The sequence below is a fragment of the Coffea arabica genome, chromosome 3c, assembly GCF_036785885.1.
Source record: "Coffea arabica cultivar ET-39 chromosome 3c, Coffea Arabica ET-39 HiFi, whole genome shotgun sequence".
Lineage (NCBI taxonomy): Eukaryota > Viridiplantae > Streptophyta > Magnoliopsida > Gentianales > Rubiaceae > Coffea > Coffea arabica.
Genome location: NC_092314.1, coordinates 39,743,990 through 39,758,194, shown reverse-complemented (window position 1 = coordinate 39,758,194; position 14,205 = coordinate 39,743,990). Strand labels below are relative to the sequence as shown.

General features: G+C 32.8%; 1 protein-coding gene across 1 annotated transcript; it reads left to right on the top strand.

Moving 5' to 3' along the window:
* The first annotated feature begins 307 nt into the window (after positions 1-307).
* On the top strand, positions 308-1,434 carry LOC113735057 (basic endochitinase-like). The gene has a single exon (XM_027261981.2). The coding sequence runs from the start codon at positions 369-371 to the stop codon at positions 1,266-1,268; it is 900 nt and encodes a 299-aa protein (XP_027117782.1). The 5' UTR covers positions 308-368; the 3' UTR covers positions 1,269-1,434.
* The last annotated feature ends 12,771 nt before the right edge of the window (positions 1,435-14,205 follow it).

Genomic DNA, 14,205 nt, shown 5'->3' with positions numbered 1-14,205 from the left:
CTTTTGCAAGCCAAGGTGCAACCACAGAGGACAAGAGATGGATCATGAGCTTCAACAATTATCCATCATAATTGAATAGGATAATGTATACATCAATGCAATATATATACATATATACACACACACTAAAATAACAGATTAAAAATAATCAAATCATTCAAAAGTTTATTTTTTTTTAAAAAATTAGTACGTCCATCCAGATATTTCACAATCCTATAATACATAGTGTAATGCAGTGTAAAGTTGAAAATTTAACAGAGGGCCAAATTCGTCCAACCACCCAAAGAGTTCTTCATATCCCCTTCTATAAGAAGCGCAAACCTGAGTCCCTTGGTTCATCGCGGACTTCACAAACCATATGCCACCAAATGATGAATCTCAAGGTTTGTTCAATTGCTTTAATAGTCTCTATAATCTTTTCTCTCGTCCTGATTTCAGAATGTGGAATCATTGTGGTCTATTGGGGCCAAAATGCAAGGGAAGGCACCTTGAGTGATACATGTTCCTCTGGATTATACAAGATTGTTAACATAGCCTTCCTCCCAACTTTTGGCAATGGGCAAACTCCTAAGCTGAACTTAGCTGGTCACTGTAACCCTTCATCTGGGGGCTGTCAAAAATTAAGCAACAGCATCCGCCAGTGTCAGAACCAAGGAATTAAGGTCATGCTCTCGATTGGCGGTGGCGCTGGAAGCTATTCTTTATCATCAGATAATGACGCCAGACAAGTAGCAAATTATCTGTGGAACAACTTTTTAGGGGGCAAATCAAATTCAAGACCACTAGGTGATGCTGTTTTGGATGGTATCGACTTCGATATTGAACATGAGCAAGGCCAATCCTATTATGCTACTTTGGCAAGGGCATTGTCTGATTACAGCAAACAAGGCAAAAAAGTGTACTTAACTGCAGCACCACAATGTCCATTTCCTGATCGGAGCCTCAATACCGCACTTAGCACTGGACTCTTCGACTACGTGTGGATCCAGTTTTACAATAATCCTCCTTGTGAGTACACTTCTAGCAGTCCCAACAACTTCAAAAACTCATGGAACAAATGGACTTCATCCATAAAAGCAAATCAGTTTTTTGTTGGACTTCCAGCTTCAACGGCGGCTGCTGGAAATGGTTATGTTCCAAAGCAAGTTCTAATATCAGAGGTCCTGCCTTTCGTGAAAGGGTCATCCAAATATGGTGGGATCATGCTTTACGATCGATACAATGACAAACAGAACGGCTATAGTTCTGCTGTGAAGGGCAGTGTTTAAGTTTAATATCCAAGCCACCATGTTATTACTAAAGAAAAAACCCAGAAGAGTAATGTGGCCTAATAGTGAAGCCACCATGTTATTACTACTTCTGCTGTGAGCATGTTATTTGTCTAATCACTAAAAAAACTTTATTATCAATGATACAACAATAATTGTCCTTGTACTTTTATAGTCTATTATTTTTGTTTAAGCATGTCAATAAAGAACTAGAGCTTATTAACATCTGGACTCCTCCTATCCGCTGTCGGTAGATTGTGATTGGCTTCCACGAACTCTCTGGACAAGGCTAACAGAATTTCCTGTTGAATCAAATTGAATTTGGTCAATCGATCTTAGTAAACTTGATTGGATTCAATTTTGTTTAAAATCAAAATTCCAAATTTGATATCAAATTTTTTATTTTGGATTTTATTTTTTAACGAACTTTTACTCTTATTTAATTTTCTGCATACATAACATTGTTGTTGTTTATTCTTATGCCTAATGATTTATACGCCTATGTTACAATCTATTATTAATATATATATAGACACACACATATATACATATACAAATTAATTATTGATTATTCTCGTACAAAAAACTACATAATTCAAAGTAATATAGATAAGGTAGTAACAATTGTTGGACTTGTGGTCTGGCCTATTTGATGGATTAAGTGACAACTTAGGCCCACGCGTTAAATTAATTTGGTCGACTTTGACCAAATCAAAGGAGGAAAACCAAGTCATCATGACTTGATGATTCAGCCGTGGGTTTCATTTTAAAAATAAGCGTAACGGATCTTCTGTCCCACACCCTGTGCCACTCTCTGTCCCACTTTTTATTATATTGCTATTTCTCATTCATAAATATCATGTTTTAGTTCTTTTTTGCTTCCTTATGATTCAATAACTATTAATTGAGTAATACACAAAATTTAAACAAGAAGAAAGCATTGTTCCAGCCGCCAACCTGGAAAAGAAACTAAGAGAGAGGAAAAAGTGAACCGGGAAAAAACAAGTTAGAGAGAGAAAAGCTTTAAACTCTTGATTGGATGGTGATTTGAATTTTGATTGAGACGAAATTTTATCCATGCGATCATCTCGTTAATATCTATCTATCTATTAATTTGGATTTTGAATTTTCTTTTTGTTTAGTAATACCCTTCCAAACTTACTTCTTTGATAGTTGTAATTTTTGGGAGATAAATTTGTAACAATTTCACTTGGTTGATGTTAGTAATATTATATTGTTGTCTGAATATTTCGAGTAGACCTGTGTATTTCCATTACTGTGATAGTGAAATTTTTTTTTACTAGACTAGATCCCGTAGTTTTTTTTAAATTTGGATTTTTTACATTAAAAATCTTGGTGTCTTGTACCTTTTATATTTCTGTATTTTATTATTACTGTTGATATCGTGGTTTGGTAATTTGATTTGTTCCTCTTGTAACTGGTATTTGGGAAAGAGTAATTTGTTCTAAATTAATTGATATTGTGTGTTTGCACTGGTATTCTTTTTTCAACCAAGTGATATTAAAGCAGCTAGGTTAGGTTGCTTATTTATACTAGTTAAAATAGATGATTCGAATAGTGGTTGTACAATAAAATTGAATGCAACTAATTATTCGATCTGAAAGTTTAGAATGGAAGACTATTTGTATTGTAAAGATTTGTTTGAACCTGTTCTAGGGGATAAAGGTAGATCAAGTAATATGAGTGATAAAAAGTGGACTGTTATGCATAGAAAAATTACTGGTAATATTAAAAAGTAGATTGGTTAGAGTATTTTCCAACAATTGACTAATGAAATTAGAGCTGATGTATTATGAAAAAAGTTAGAAAATATGTACAAAAAAAAAGACTGGCTTAAATAAAACCTCTTGTTTAAAACAGATTATTCGGATGTGACAAAAAGATAGTAAAGATATGACTGAACATCTGAACAATTTTCAAGGCTTGATAAACCAAGTAGCTACATTGAATGTGAACTTGGATGATGAGGTGCAAGTTTTGTTATTATTCAGTTCTTTGATGGATAGTTGGGAGGCAATGGTGATTTTTGTCAATAATTCAGTTTCGGACAGTGTGTTGACCATGAATACAACAAAAGAGACTGTGATGAATGAAGAACTCAAGAGAAAGGAATAAGAAATTGTGAATGAATCCAAACCCCTGGTGATAGAAAACAAAGAAGGAAGAGGGAAAAGCAAAAGCGGAAGACCCCACAATAGAAATGACAAATCCAAAGGCAAGCCTAAGTCATAAAAAATAATGCATACTTTTATTGCAAAAAGAAAGGGCATTATATGAAGGAATGCAGAATCTTGAAAAGGAAACAAGTTGAGAAAAAGAAAAAAGGCAAGGCGAAGAAAAAAGGTGATAAAGAGACTACAACAATTGTGGCAGGCCATGATGATATGATTATGTTCTGTGATGATGTCATATGAATATTACCTATCATTTCTTCTCAATTTACATTGAAGGAGATTTTGACTATGTTAGGATGAGAAACGAAATCTCGTGTAAAGTTATTGGCATAGGTGACATATATTTAGACATAGATGCTGGGCGTCAGTTAGTCTTGAAAAATACTCAATATGTTCTTGATATCTACCTTAATCTTGTTTTTAAGGGAAAGTTTGATAATAAGGGTTATCATAACTCATAAGGTGGATGCAAATGAAAATTCATCAAAGGAAATCTCGTTATTGTTAGAGAAAAGAAGCAGAATACCCTTTACTTGATGCAAGCCAAGTTAGAGATGGGAGAAGTGAATGCAGTTTCTGATTCATCCATTGACCTTTGGTATAGGCAATTTGAATACATGAGTGAAAAAGAGATTCAGACACTTGTTCGCAAGCAATTCCTACTTGAAATTAAAGGTAATGCACTTAAACCTTATGTTGACTACATTTATGAGAAATAATATAGTACTGTATTTCAAAATATTTCTCCATCTAGAAAATTGAATCCACTGGAGTTGGTGCACATTGATATTTACCATATGAAAGATGAGTCTCTTGGTAGTGCCATTTATTTTGTAACTTTTATTAATGATTTTGCTAGAAAATTTGGTATTTTGCTTTAAAATCCAAAGATCAGGTTTTAGAGGTGTTTAAAGCCTTTCACAGCAAAGTTGGGAGGGAGACTGGCAACCAATTAAAGTGTATTCGTGCTGACAATACTGGTAAGTATAGGAGACTATTTAAAAGGTACTGCAAGTCCGATAGGATCAAATTAGAAAAGATAGTACCAAATACTCCCCAAAAGAATGGAGTAGCAGAAAGAATAAACAGATCTATCACTGAGCAGGTTAGATATATATTCTCTAATGCTAAACTGCCAGAATCCTTTTGGTGTAAGGCAATGAGAACTGCAGTTGATTTGATTAATCTTTCTACATCAGCTCCTTTGAATGGTGATATCCCAGAGAGAGTATGGATAGGAAAAGATGTATTCTTTAAATACTTGAGAATTTTTTGTTGTCAGACATTTGTCCATATTCCAATAGATGAGGGGTAAAATTTGATGTAAAATCAAAACAATATATTTTCTTGGATTATAGCATAAAGATTTTGGCTATAGACTATATGATCTTGTTGAAAAGAAGGTGATTAGAAGAAGAGATGTTGTCTTCCTTAAAGATCAAACCATTGAGGACATTGATAAAAATGACAAGCCAAGATCTTCATATGGCATTCCTGCTAGTTCAAATCCAGATACAGTTCTAGCATCAGTTGATTTTGATCATGAAGGAGCTAACATAAAGCAGAGGCCGGATATTGATGGTGATGATATTGCCACCGATAACTTGAACAAGAGATACCACCAACTCCACCATTACCACCACAAGACGAGTTTAGGAGATCTACCAAAGAGAGGAGACTTTTTAACAGATATAATCCTAATGAGTATGTGCTGCTAATAGATGGATGGGAACCGAAATCCTGTAGTGAGACTCTAGAGTATAAGAGGAAAGAAATTGATTGCAAGCTATGCAAGAGGAGATGATGTTCTTACATAAGAATCACGCCTATGACTTGGTGAAATTGCTTAAGAACAAAAGAGCACTAAAAAATAAATAGGTCTATGGGTTGAAGACTCAAGAGTACAATGCACAGCCACAGTACAAAACAAGATTGGTTGTTAAGGAATTCAGTCAGAAGAAAGGTGTAGATTTTGAGAAAATTTTCTCTCCTATGATAAAACTATCGTCAATCTGGGTTGTTGTTGGTATTGCGGCCAACTTGAATTTGGAGACTGAATAACTTGATGTAAAAATTGCCTTCCTACATGGTGACTTAGAAGAAGAAATTTACATGGAATAACCGAAAATGTTCAAAGAAAGTGACAAAGAGAACCTTGTATGCCGTTTCAGAAAGAGTTATGTATGAATTGAAACAGATGCCAAGGCAGTGGTACAAGAAGTTTGACTCATGCATGACGGACCACGAGTACCATAGGACTATAACTAATCATTGTGTCTACGTGAAGAATTTTTCTAATGGTGATTTTATTATTCTGTTGCTGTAGATTGATGATATGTTAATTATTGACCGTGATGCTATGAAAATTGACAAGTTGAAAAAAGAGTTAAGTAAATCCTTTGCAATGAAGGATTTGGGTCCGACTAGATAAATTCTTGGAATGAAAATAAAAAATAGTGGTTATCTCAGGAAAAATACATTGAAAAAATGTTTTACAAATTTAACATGAGCAAAGTTAAAGAAATCTCTACTCTACTTGTAGGTCACTTCAAATTAAACATTAAGTAGTCTCTTAAAAGTGAGAAAGATAAATAAGACATGAGAAAAATTTCTTATGCATCGGCTATTGGTAGTTTGATGTATGCTATGATTCGCACTAGACTTGATATAGCTCATGCAGTTGAGGTAGTTAGCCGATATCTTTTTAATTTTGGTGAGAAATATTGAAATGCTTTTAAGTGGATCCTTAGGTATTTTAAGGAAACTTTCAAATTGTGTTTGTGTTTCGGCAATGGAAAGACCATGCTAGATGGGTATATTGATATAGATATTGTAGGTGATCTCGACAATAAGACGTCCACATCTGGATATTTGATATTTTTGTAGAGGGAGCAATGTAATGACAAAATAAGTTGCAGAAGTGTATCACCCTATACAGTATAGAGGGAGAGTATATCGCAATCACTGAAGCATGCAAAAAGACTTTTTAGTTGTAGAAATTTCTTCAGGAGTTGGGTATAAAATAAGAGAAGTATAGTTTTCACTGTAATAGTCAGAGTGTCATTCATTTGTATAAAAATTTTATATTTCACTCTCGGTCTAAACACATTGATGTGAGATAATATTGGATTCGGGATATGTTGGATTTTAAATTGTTGACACTTGAGAAAGTTCATACTAATGATAATGGTACTGACATGTTGATTAAGATATTGCTTAGTGAGAAACTCTTTCCTTATAGACAGGAAGCAAGTTTGGTAGAGCCCCCTAAATGAGTTGGACGAAGAGATTGTTGGACTGGTGATCCAACCTATTTGGTGGGTTAAGTTACAATTTAGGCCCACACATCAAATTAATTTGGTCAACTTTGACCAAATCAAGTAGAGAAACCAAGTCATCATGACTTGATTCAACCGTGGGTTTCCTTTTGGAAATAAGAAGAAAGCATTGTTCCAGCCGCCAACCTTGAAAAGAAACGAAGAGAGAGAAAAAGTGAATTGGAAGAAAGGAATCTAGAGAGAGAAAAATTTCAAGGTTTTGATTGGATAGTAATTTGAAACTCGATTAAGATAAAGTTTTACTCATACGATCCTTTTGTCAAACTCTATCCATGTAATGGTTTGGATTTTGAATTTTTTTTTCATTTGGTGATATTTTTCCAAACCCACTTCTTTGATAGTTGTAGTTTTTAAGGGATAAATTTGTAGTAATTTCACTTGGTTGTTGTTGGTGATGTTGTTGTCATCCAGATGTTTAGGGTAAACACGTGTATTCCCATTACTATGACAGTGTAGATTTTTTTGACTAGATTAAGTCTTGTGATTTTTCCCAACTTGGATTTTTCACATAAAAATTTTTAGTGTCCTGTGCCTTTTATTTTTCTGCATTTTATTATTACTGTTGATATCAACGGTAATTTAGTTTGTTCCTATTTTAACTAGTACTTGGAGAAAGAGTAATTTGTCCTGAATTAATTTTGTTATTGTGTGTCTGTACTGGTACCCCTTTTCCAACATAATGTCTAATACTTTATTACTTATTAAGAAATATGTATGTATGCTTAGTTCATACCATAGTCAATTTATATAGATACATGTCATGATATTCATATAATGGTGTGTCTTTAAAGTTTATGAGCAATTACTTTGTGTTGATATGAATAACTTAATAAATCACATGATAAAAATGTTAAATATTAATTTAATTACTCAAGATGGAGACGATTGATTACCAAAACCTGATATTGTTTTCGAGTTAGCCACAATTTTATTTTTGAGTTTTTATACCAAATATGAAAATACACAGAATGATGAACTGCGTGAATTATCTAAATTGATTTCCAATTTCAGTTTAATTTCAACTTTACACTGAAGGGAGAAAACCAACGTTGATGGATTGATTCAATGTCAAGTTCGTTATGATTTTAAGTCCGATCCATTTATATGGGTTATAAATGGACAGGGAACATGACGAGCTAGCCTACTTTGTAGTTTAATTTCATGCGGGTCTTCCTCAAATCAAAAGGCAGCAGCAAGTGCTATGGAATGTAGTTAGTATGATACAAACCAAACCACATCGAGAGAAGGGATAGATTGGGTGGTTCCGAGGAGGGAGTAAATATAAGTGAAATATCTCGAATTCGAACCTTCTCATTTACACTTAAAAAAAGAAAGAAAGAAAATTAACTAGATCTGAGTTGAATTGAACTACTTCAAGTTATACAAACCTAACTACTAGCATCTCTCTCTTGCCTACTTTGTGCCCCTCAACCTTTTTAAAGTTAATTTCTCGAATTAATCTTTCTTACAATTTCTTACATGGTTGACAAAATTTTTTAAATATACTTGTGAGACAAAGTACATGCAAATATACAAACATAAAAATAGGGGAGAGAGTTTAGATTTGAACAGTGGTGATGTGTTTTGCTGCTACTACAAGTGTAGAAAAATATTTTTATATTGATAGTGCAAGAAAGAGTACTACATTTCTCTATAGTTATTTAATTACTACAATAACCTTTGTTCTAATCTTTACAAGAACAAATATTTTAGAGAAAATTGTTCAACTTGTTACTCACATTTCATTAAATGAATTTTTTTTTCATTTTTTTCTTTTAAAATGGTAAAAATTTACTCTGCCTACCTGGTGCTGCTTGAGCTATTTAAAGTTAATTTCTCGAATTAATCTTTCTTATAGTTTCTTACATGCTTGAAATTTATATTTTTAATATACTCGTGAGACTAAGTGTATGCCAATATACAAAAAAAAAAAAAAAAAAAAAAAGAGAGCGAATTTAAATTTGAATAGTGGTGATGTGTTTTGCTTCTACTACAAGTGTAGAAATATTTTTATATTGATAGTGCAAGAAAGAGTAATGCATTTCTTTATAGTTATCTAAATACTACAATAACCTTTGCTCTAATCTTTACAAGAACAAATATTTTAGAGAAAATTGTTCAAAATGTTACTTACATTTCACTAAATGAATTTTTTCATTTATAACTTCTAAAATAGTAAAGATTTGCCTTGGCTAAAAGATTATTGCACTGATAATAACATCAGTTCATTCAAATACGTGAATTGATTAACCCTCCATCGGTCTCTACGTGGTTAGTAGTGGATTCTTCTTTCTTTCATTTGGTCTTCTGTTCAGTCATCTTTGTAGTTATGATTACAAATCACAACCCGTGACCTCGAATGACATGAATTGATAAGCCGATTAATTTACTCTAAAGTCCCTCTGGAAATTGATTTTATAATTTAATCCTTTACTACTCTTTATAAACACGGTTTGTTGTTCCCTCGTTTGATTTTTAACAACGTTGTTTTGCGTATAACAAACTGTAATTTTTATACAATGAACTTAATAAAATGTGATACTGTCAATATTTGTATGTCAGAGTTCGAGCTATTGATTCTCCTCACAGCTTGTAGACGTACGTGTGAAAATCTTTACATCTTTGACTTTAAATAATCTATTATAAAAATTCAAGAAAATGAAAAATATGCAAATATTGTAACATGATGTTGACAATAAATATTGGACAAAAGAATTAGTTTTGGGATAATATAACCATGTGCACCTAAAGTATTATGCATTTGATTCAAATAAGCCAAAATGGCACATCCATGGAAATAGCTCAAGTGTGTTTCAGGTGAGAATTGAAAGGAGATAATTCTGTAAGATCTTAGAGATATTATCCCAGTACATGTAATTTTAAAAGGCTAATTTACTTCCTAAAATTTTATCTCTTCCACATATCTTTAAATCTTTTCATATTTTTGCAGGTGGAGATGGTTTGTGGTTAAACTTGCCTTTGCCATCTTTGCTATGAACCTCTCAACCTAGTCCACGCAACTTGCATTCTTGTAATGGTTTAGGGTATAAAGCCATGTTTCAGTATAAGCAACTATCCTCTCAGCCTGCATTTTGTACAGTTTACAGAGCACAGTGCTTTGCTTATGCAACTTCCAAACTAATTGAAGTTGCATGGTCCTTCTCCAGCTTCCTAAATTCAACCCTACATGTCTACAAGAAGAAGGTGGAGTTATTATAGCAATTCCAATGAATGCCAAGTGGCTTTCTTTTATTTTTGACATTTGACACATTTCTTTTTTGAGAAAACTATCTTCATTTTTTCTTTTCTTTATTTTGCTTTATTTTGTTTACTTTATTTCCTTTCTCCTTTCTGACTAAAGACAACTATCTACCTATTATATAAAAAGAAAGTATAGTTACTATAGCAATTTCAATGAATGCCAAGTGGATTTCATTTATTTTTGACACATGTCACATTTCTCTTTTGAGAAAGTTATCTTCATTTTTTCTTTTCTTCATTTTGTTTTCTTTTTCTTGTTCACTTTATTTCCTTTCTCCTTTTTGGCTAAAGACAACTAAACAAACCCTCATCTATACTGTAGTTTCCTCATTTAGTTCACTCTATACTCCTTCGAGCCCTTGTCCTCCAAAATCCACGACAATCTCTTTTCAGCCTTCTTAACAATTTGCCTCATCTCTGGCTAGATAATGACAACTAGCCAGAAATTTTCGACAAATATACATAAATGCTCGAGATAATCATTACCTTCAGCATCTCAGATTGATTTTTGGTATCATAAGTTTCATTCGTAACCTGCAAGCCCTTGTCCTCCAGAATTTGCGACAATCTCTTTTCAGCCTCGACACTTTGCCTCATCTCTGGCTAGATAAGGGCAACTAGCCCAAAAAATTTCCACAAATATACATAAAACCTTGACATTTTTTTTTGTTGACACAGGGGTGTCCGGGTCAATCCTTACGGGGCCCGACTAATCCCCTGCTGCCCAGGCCCGGGAGTGTCCGGGTCAATCCTTACGGGGCTCGACTAATCCCCTGTGACCCAGGCCCGGCGCCCCAACCCGACTCTAGCACGATAAGTGCGCGAAGGAATCCAGCAGAGCGGAGGCTCGAACTCGTGACCTCTCGGTCCCTGTGAGAGCTGACTTCCGCTGGACCATTCACGCGGGGCTACATAAAACCTTGACATAATCATTACCTTTAGCATCTTGGATTGATTTTTTGCCTCATCTCTGCCTCTTCGATCCTTTTGCTCTATTTTACCATTGGGCCGGGCTGAGTTTCTAATTGAACTGTTTAAGTATGAAACCTGTTGACTGGTCAATGATCTGGCAGTTCAACCGGATTAAACCGAGAACTCGGCTGGTTTTGTGAAAGAACTGGCTTTTGTGGAAAAATTTTGGTAAGCTTTTGCTAAGATTTGAACTTGGGACCTTCAGCATGTATCTACAATATGTTCACCACCAAACCACTTGCCAAACATTAGTTGAGTAGCTTTCTTATAATATATGATGTTTTGTCAATTCTATCTTTATTTTTTTTATTTCTTTGAAACAAATTTATTTGGAATCTTTTAATAAAAACTTATGAACCCCCAAACTCTATAAGTTATAAGATGGATTTAAAAAATAACATATTGCGTAATTCATTTTAAAGATAAATATTGTTTTTAATAATTTTTTGCACTTAAAATTCATAAATAAGATGGATAATTACACTAAACACAAATAAAATTTTACACTTGAAATTTGGTAGATTACTAAATAAATTTATGTCTTGCTAATTCTTATACGAATTGAATTAAATGAGCATTTGCTATGGCATTGTTTATTACAGTTTATATCATATATCTTCTATCAAAAAATATAAAACATAATATTTAAATATATTTACTGACCCACTGGTTCAATTACTCATCTACTAATTGAACTAGTGACCCGTTGACCAATATCCTTCGTCGGGTTCCTTTCCGAGCCGAGTTTAATAACTATGACCGACCCACATGCGAAGTTGTTTAAAAGAGATGTAACTTGAGGTGATTCCTTTAGAAATTCTATAAATTGACCTACAATTTTGTTTTCAGTGGAGAAAGAATCCATTTGGATTGCGATTTTCTGAATTTTTTTTAAAAAAATGTATTGTAGTGATTTGATATATGTAAGATAAAAAGGTGATTGAAAAATATATTCACAAAAAATATAAAAAATTTTGGAGAAAAATGGCAATACGAATAGGGTCTTAGGTTTTGAGTTAGGCTTTGCTTTCCGGAGGAGAGAAAATTTTAGGTTTTGGGTTTTAAAAGCCTAAGACTAAGGCCCTGCTTGGCACTTAAGTTTTTTGCCAAGTTTGTGTGCTACTAGTTTTTTAAAAACTTTAGTTACATTAACCTTAAAAAACTTCTCAAAGTTTTTAAACTATACATTTCAAAATATTCAAAAATTTACACACTTCAAAATTTTTTTAAAAAACTTCTACAGTAAAACTATAATAAAGTTTTAGATGAAAGTTTTAGACGAACACCCAAAAAAATCACTTGTCAAATAGGGCCTAAGATTGCTAATACAGATTTTGAGTTTTAAAAGCCTAAGACTAAGATCTGGCTAATACTCTACTACTATAGCGAGCCAAGAAACATAAATGCAGTTGTTGTGCAAGATGACAAACAAGACACTAGGATAGGGGTGCAAACGAATCGAGGCGTTCGATTCAAGCTCGAACTCGAGCTCAAAATATTAAACTCGTTAGCTTGTGAGCCAGCTTGTGAGCTCGAATATATATATTTTTTTATTTTTTATTTTAATAGTAAAATTACATAAATATTCTTAATATTTTATTATTTATTAAGAAAAAAATATTATTTTATTTATTTTTTTAAAAATAAAATAATTATTTTTATTATTTCGAGCTTGAGCTCGAGCTTCAAAATTGTCAGCTCGTCGAGCTCGAGCTCGAGTTCAATAAAATTAAGTCAATACTCGGCTCAATTAGGCCAAAATTCGATTCAACTCGACTTATTTGCAACCTTACTCTAGGAGACTCTGATCTTACCGTACATGTAGTTTCTTTTGCATGCAACCACATTTTCAGCCTTTCTTGTCCTAGCAAAGTTGGTATAAAATACTATATTGAATGTTAAAATCTTCAAGACAAGTATTTTTCCTCTTTAAGTTTTTCTCTCATTCATTTTTTGGATGTTTTTTATTCTTTGCCAAAACAATTTATTTTTCAATATCGTATTTAAATTAAAGAACGTGTAAAAACTTATTTTGTATACTTCAAAGGATAAGAAATATTTTTTTTAATACTTATATATGTGGAAAGGAATTGTCAAGGAAAAGATAAGAAAAAGGACTACAAACATGGTTCAAAGGAACGGTTGTGGTTATGGTCACAGTCATTATCGTTCCACATCGATCATGGTAGAATCATCACAGTTTCGATGAGACGTATATTTTATATATAATTATTTGATAGAAAGACATCTAATTAATTTTAAAATTCATTCTCAATTTTTTTAAAAAGAGAAGTTTTTAACTCACTATAAAGTAGATGTATATCCTATAATGAAATATTTCAATTAGTTTTAAAAAAATGAGGAAATAAAGATTACGTGGTTTCTAAAGTCAAACGGCTCAATATTTTACATAATAGGAAACATGGGAAAACTTGCAAAGTTTTAGCATTTATAAGTAGTTTAGAGAAATTATTAGAGATACAAAAAAAAGTTCTACAAAAAAAAATAATAGGGTAAGTCTAATATTCATAATAACTATGAGCATTTATATGCATAAGGGATAGATTATACCACAACCTAAAAAAGATTAGCTGTATGATCAAAATCATTTTTAGATTTAGTCAAAGCTTGAGGTCTCATATGCAAATAAAACAAGCCCTAATAATCACTAAAACAAGCTGGAGGTGACCTTATTCCCTGCCATAGCCATTCTCCAACTTGTTAACGGCCCTCGTTTCTTCTCTCTTAAAATTCTTTTCTTTGGCTAGTAGAGGTACCTTACACAGCCAAGGCACTAGAAGTTATTGTCAGGCTTAAGATTCTTCATGTAATCACCAACCATCCTCTTGTCAGCCTTAAGTAATTTTTTTTCCAGAAATAAAAAAGCCAAAAAGCAATTTTAGAATAAACAAAATTTTTAAAAAAATGAAAAAAAAACACATTTCTTTAGATTTAGGGGGAAATAATATTCACAACATCATGTACAGACTTTAACTTGCCTCCTTTAGGGGAAAAGAAAGCCAAATGATGGATGAAGCGGCAGGAAAATGAATAAGCAAAGGTTTCTGATCAGAAGACAAAAAATGACAAAGAAATTAAATAGTACGTACCAAGGAGAGACGGTAATAGCAGAAATTCATGAATTATGAATATTTGACTAAACAAAACAAG

Coding starts and splice junctions, on each gene's coding strand:
- LOC113735057 (XM_027261981.2), top strand. CDS start 369: ATGATGAATCTCAAGGTTTGTTCAATTGCTTTAATAGTCTCTATAATC.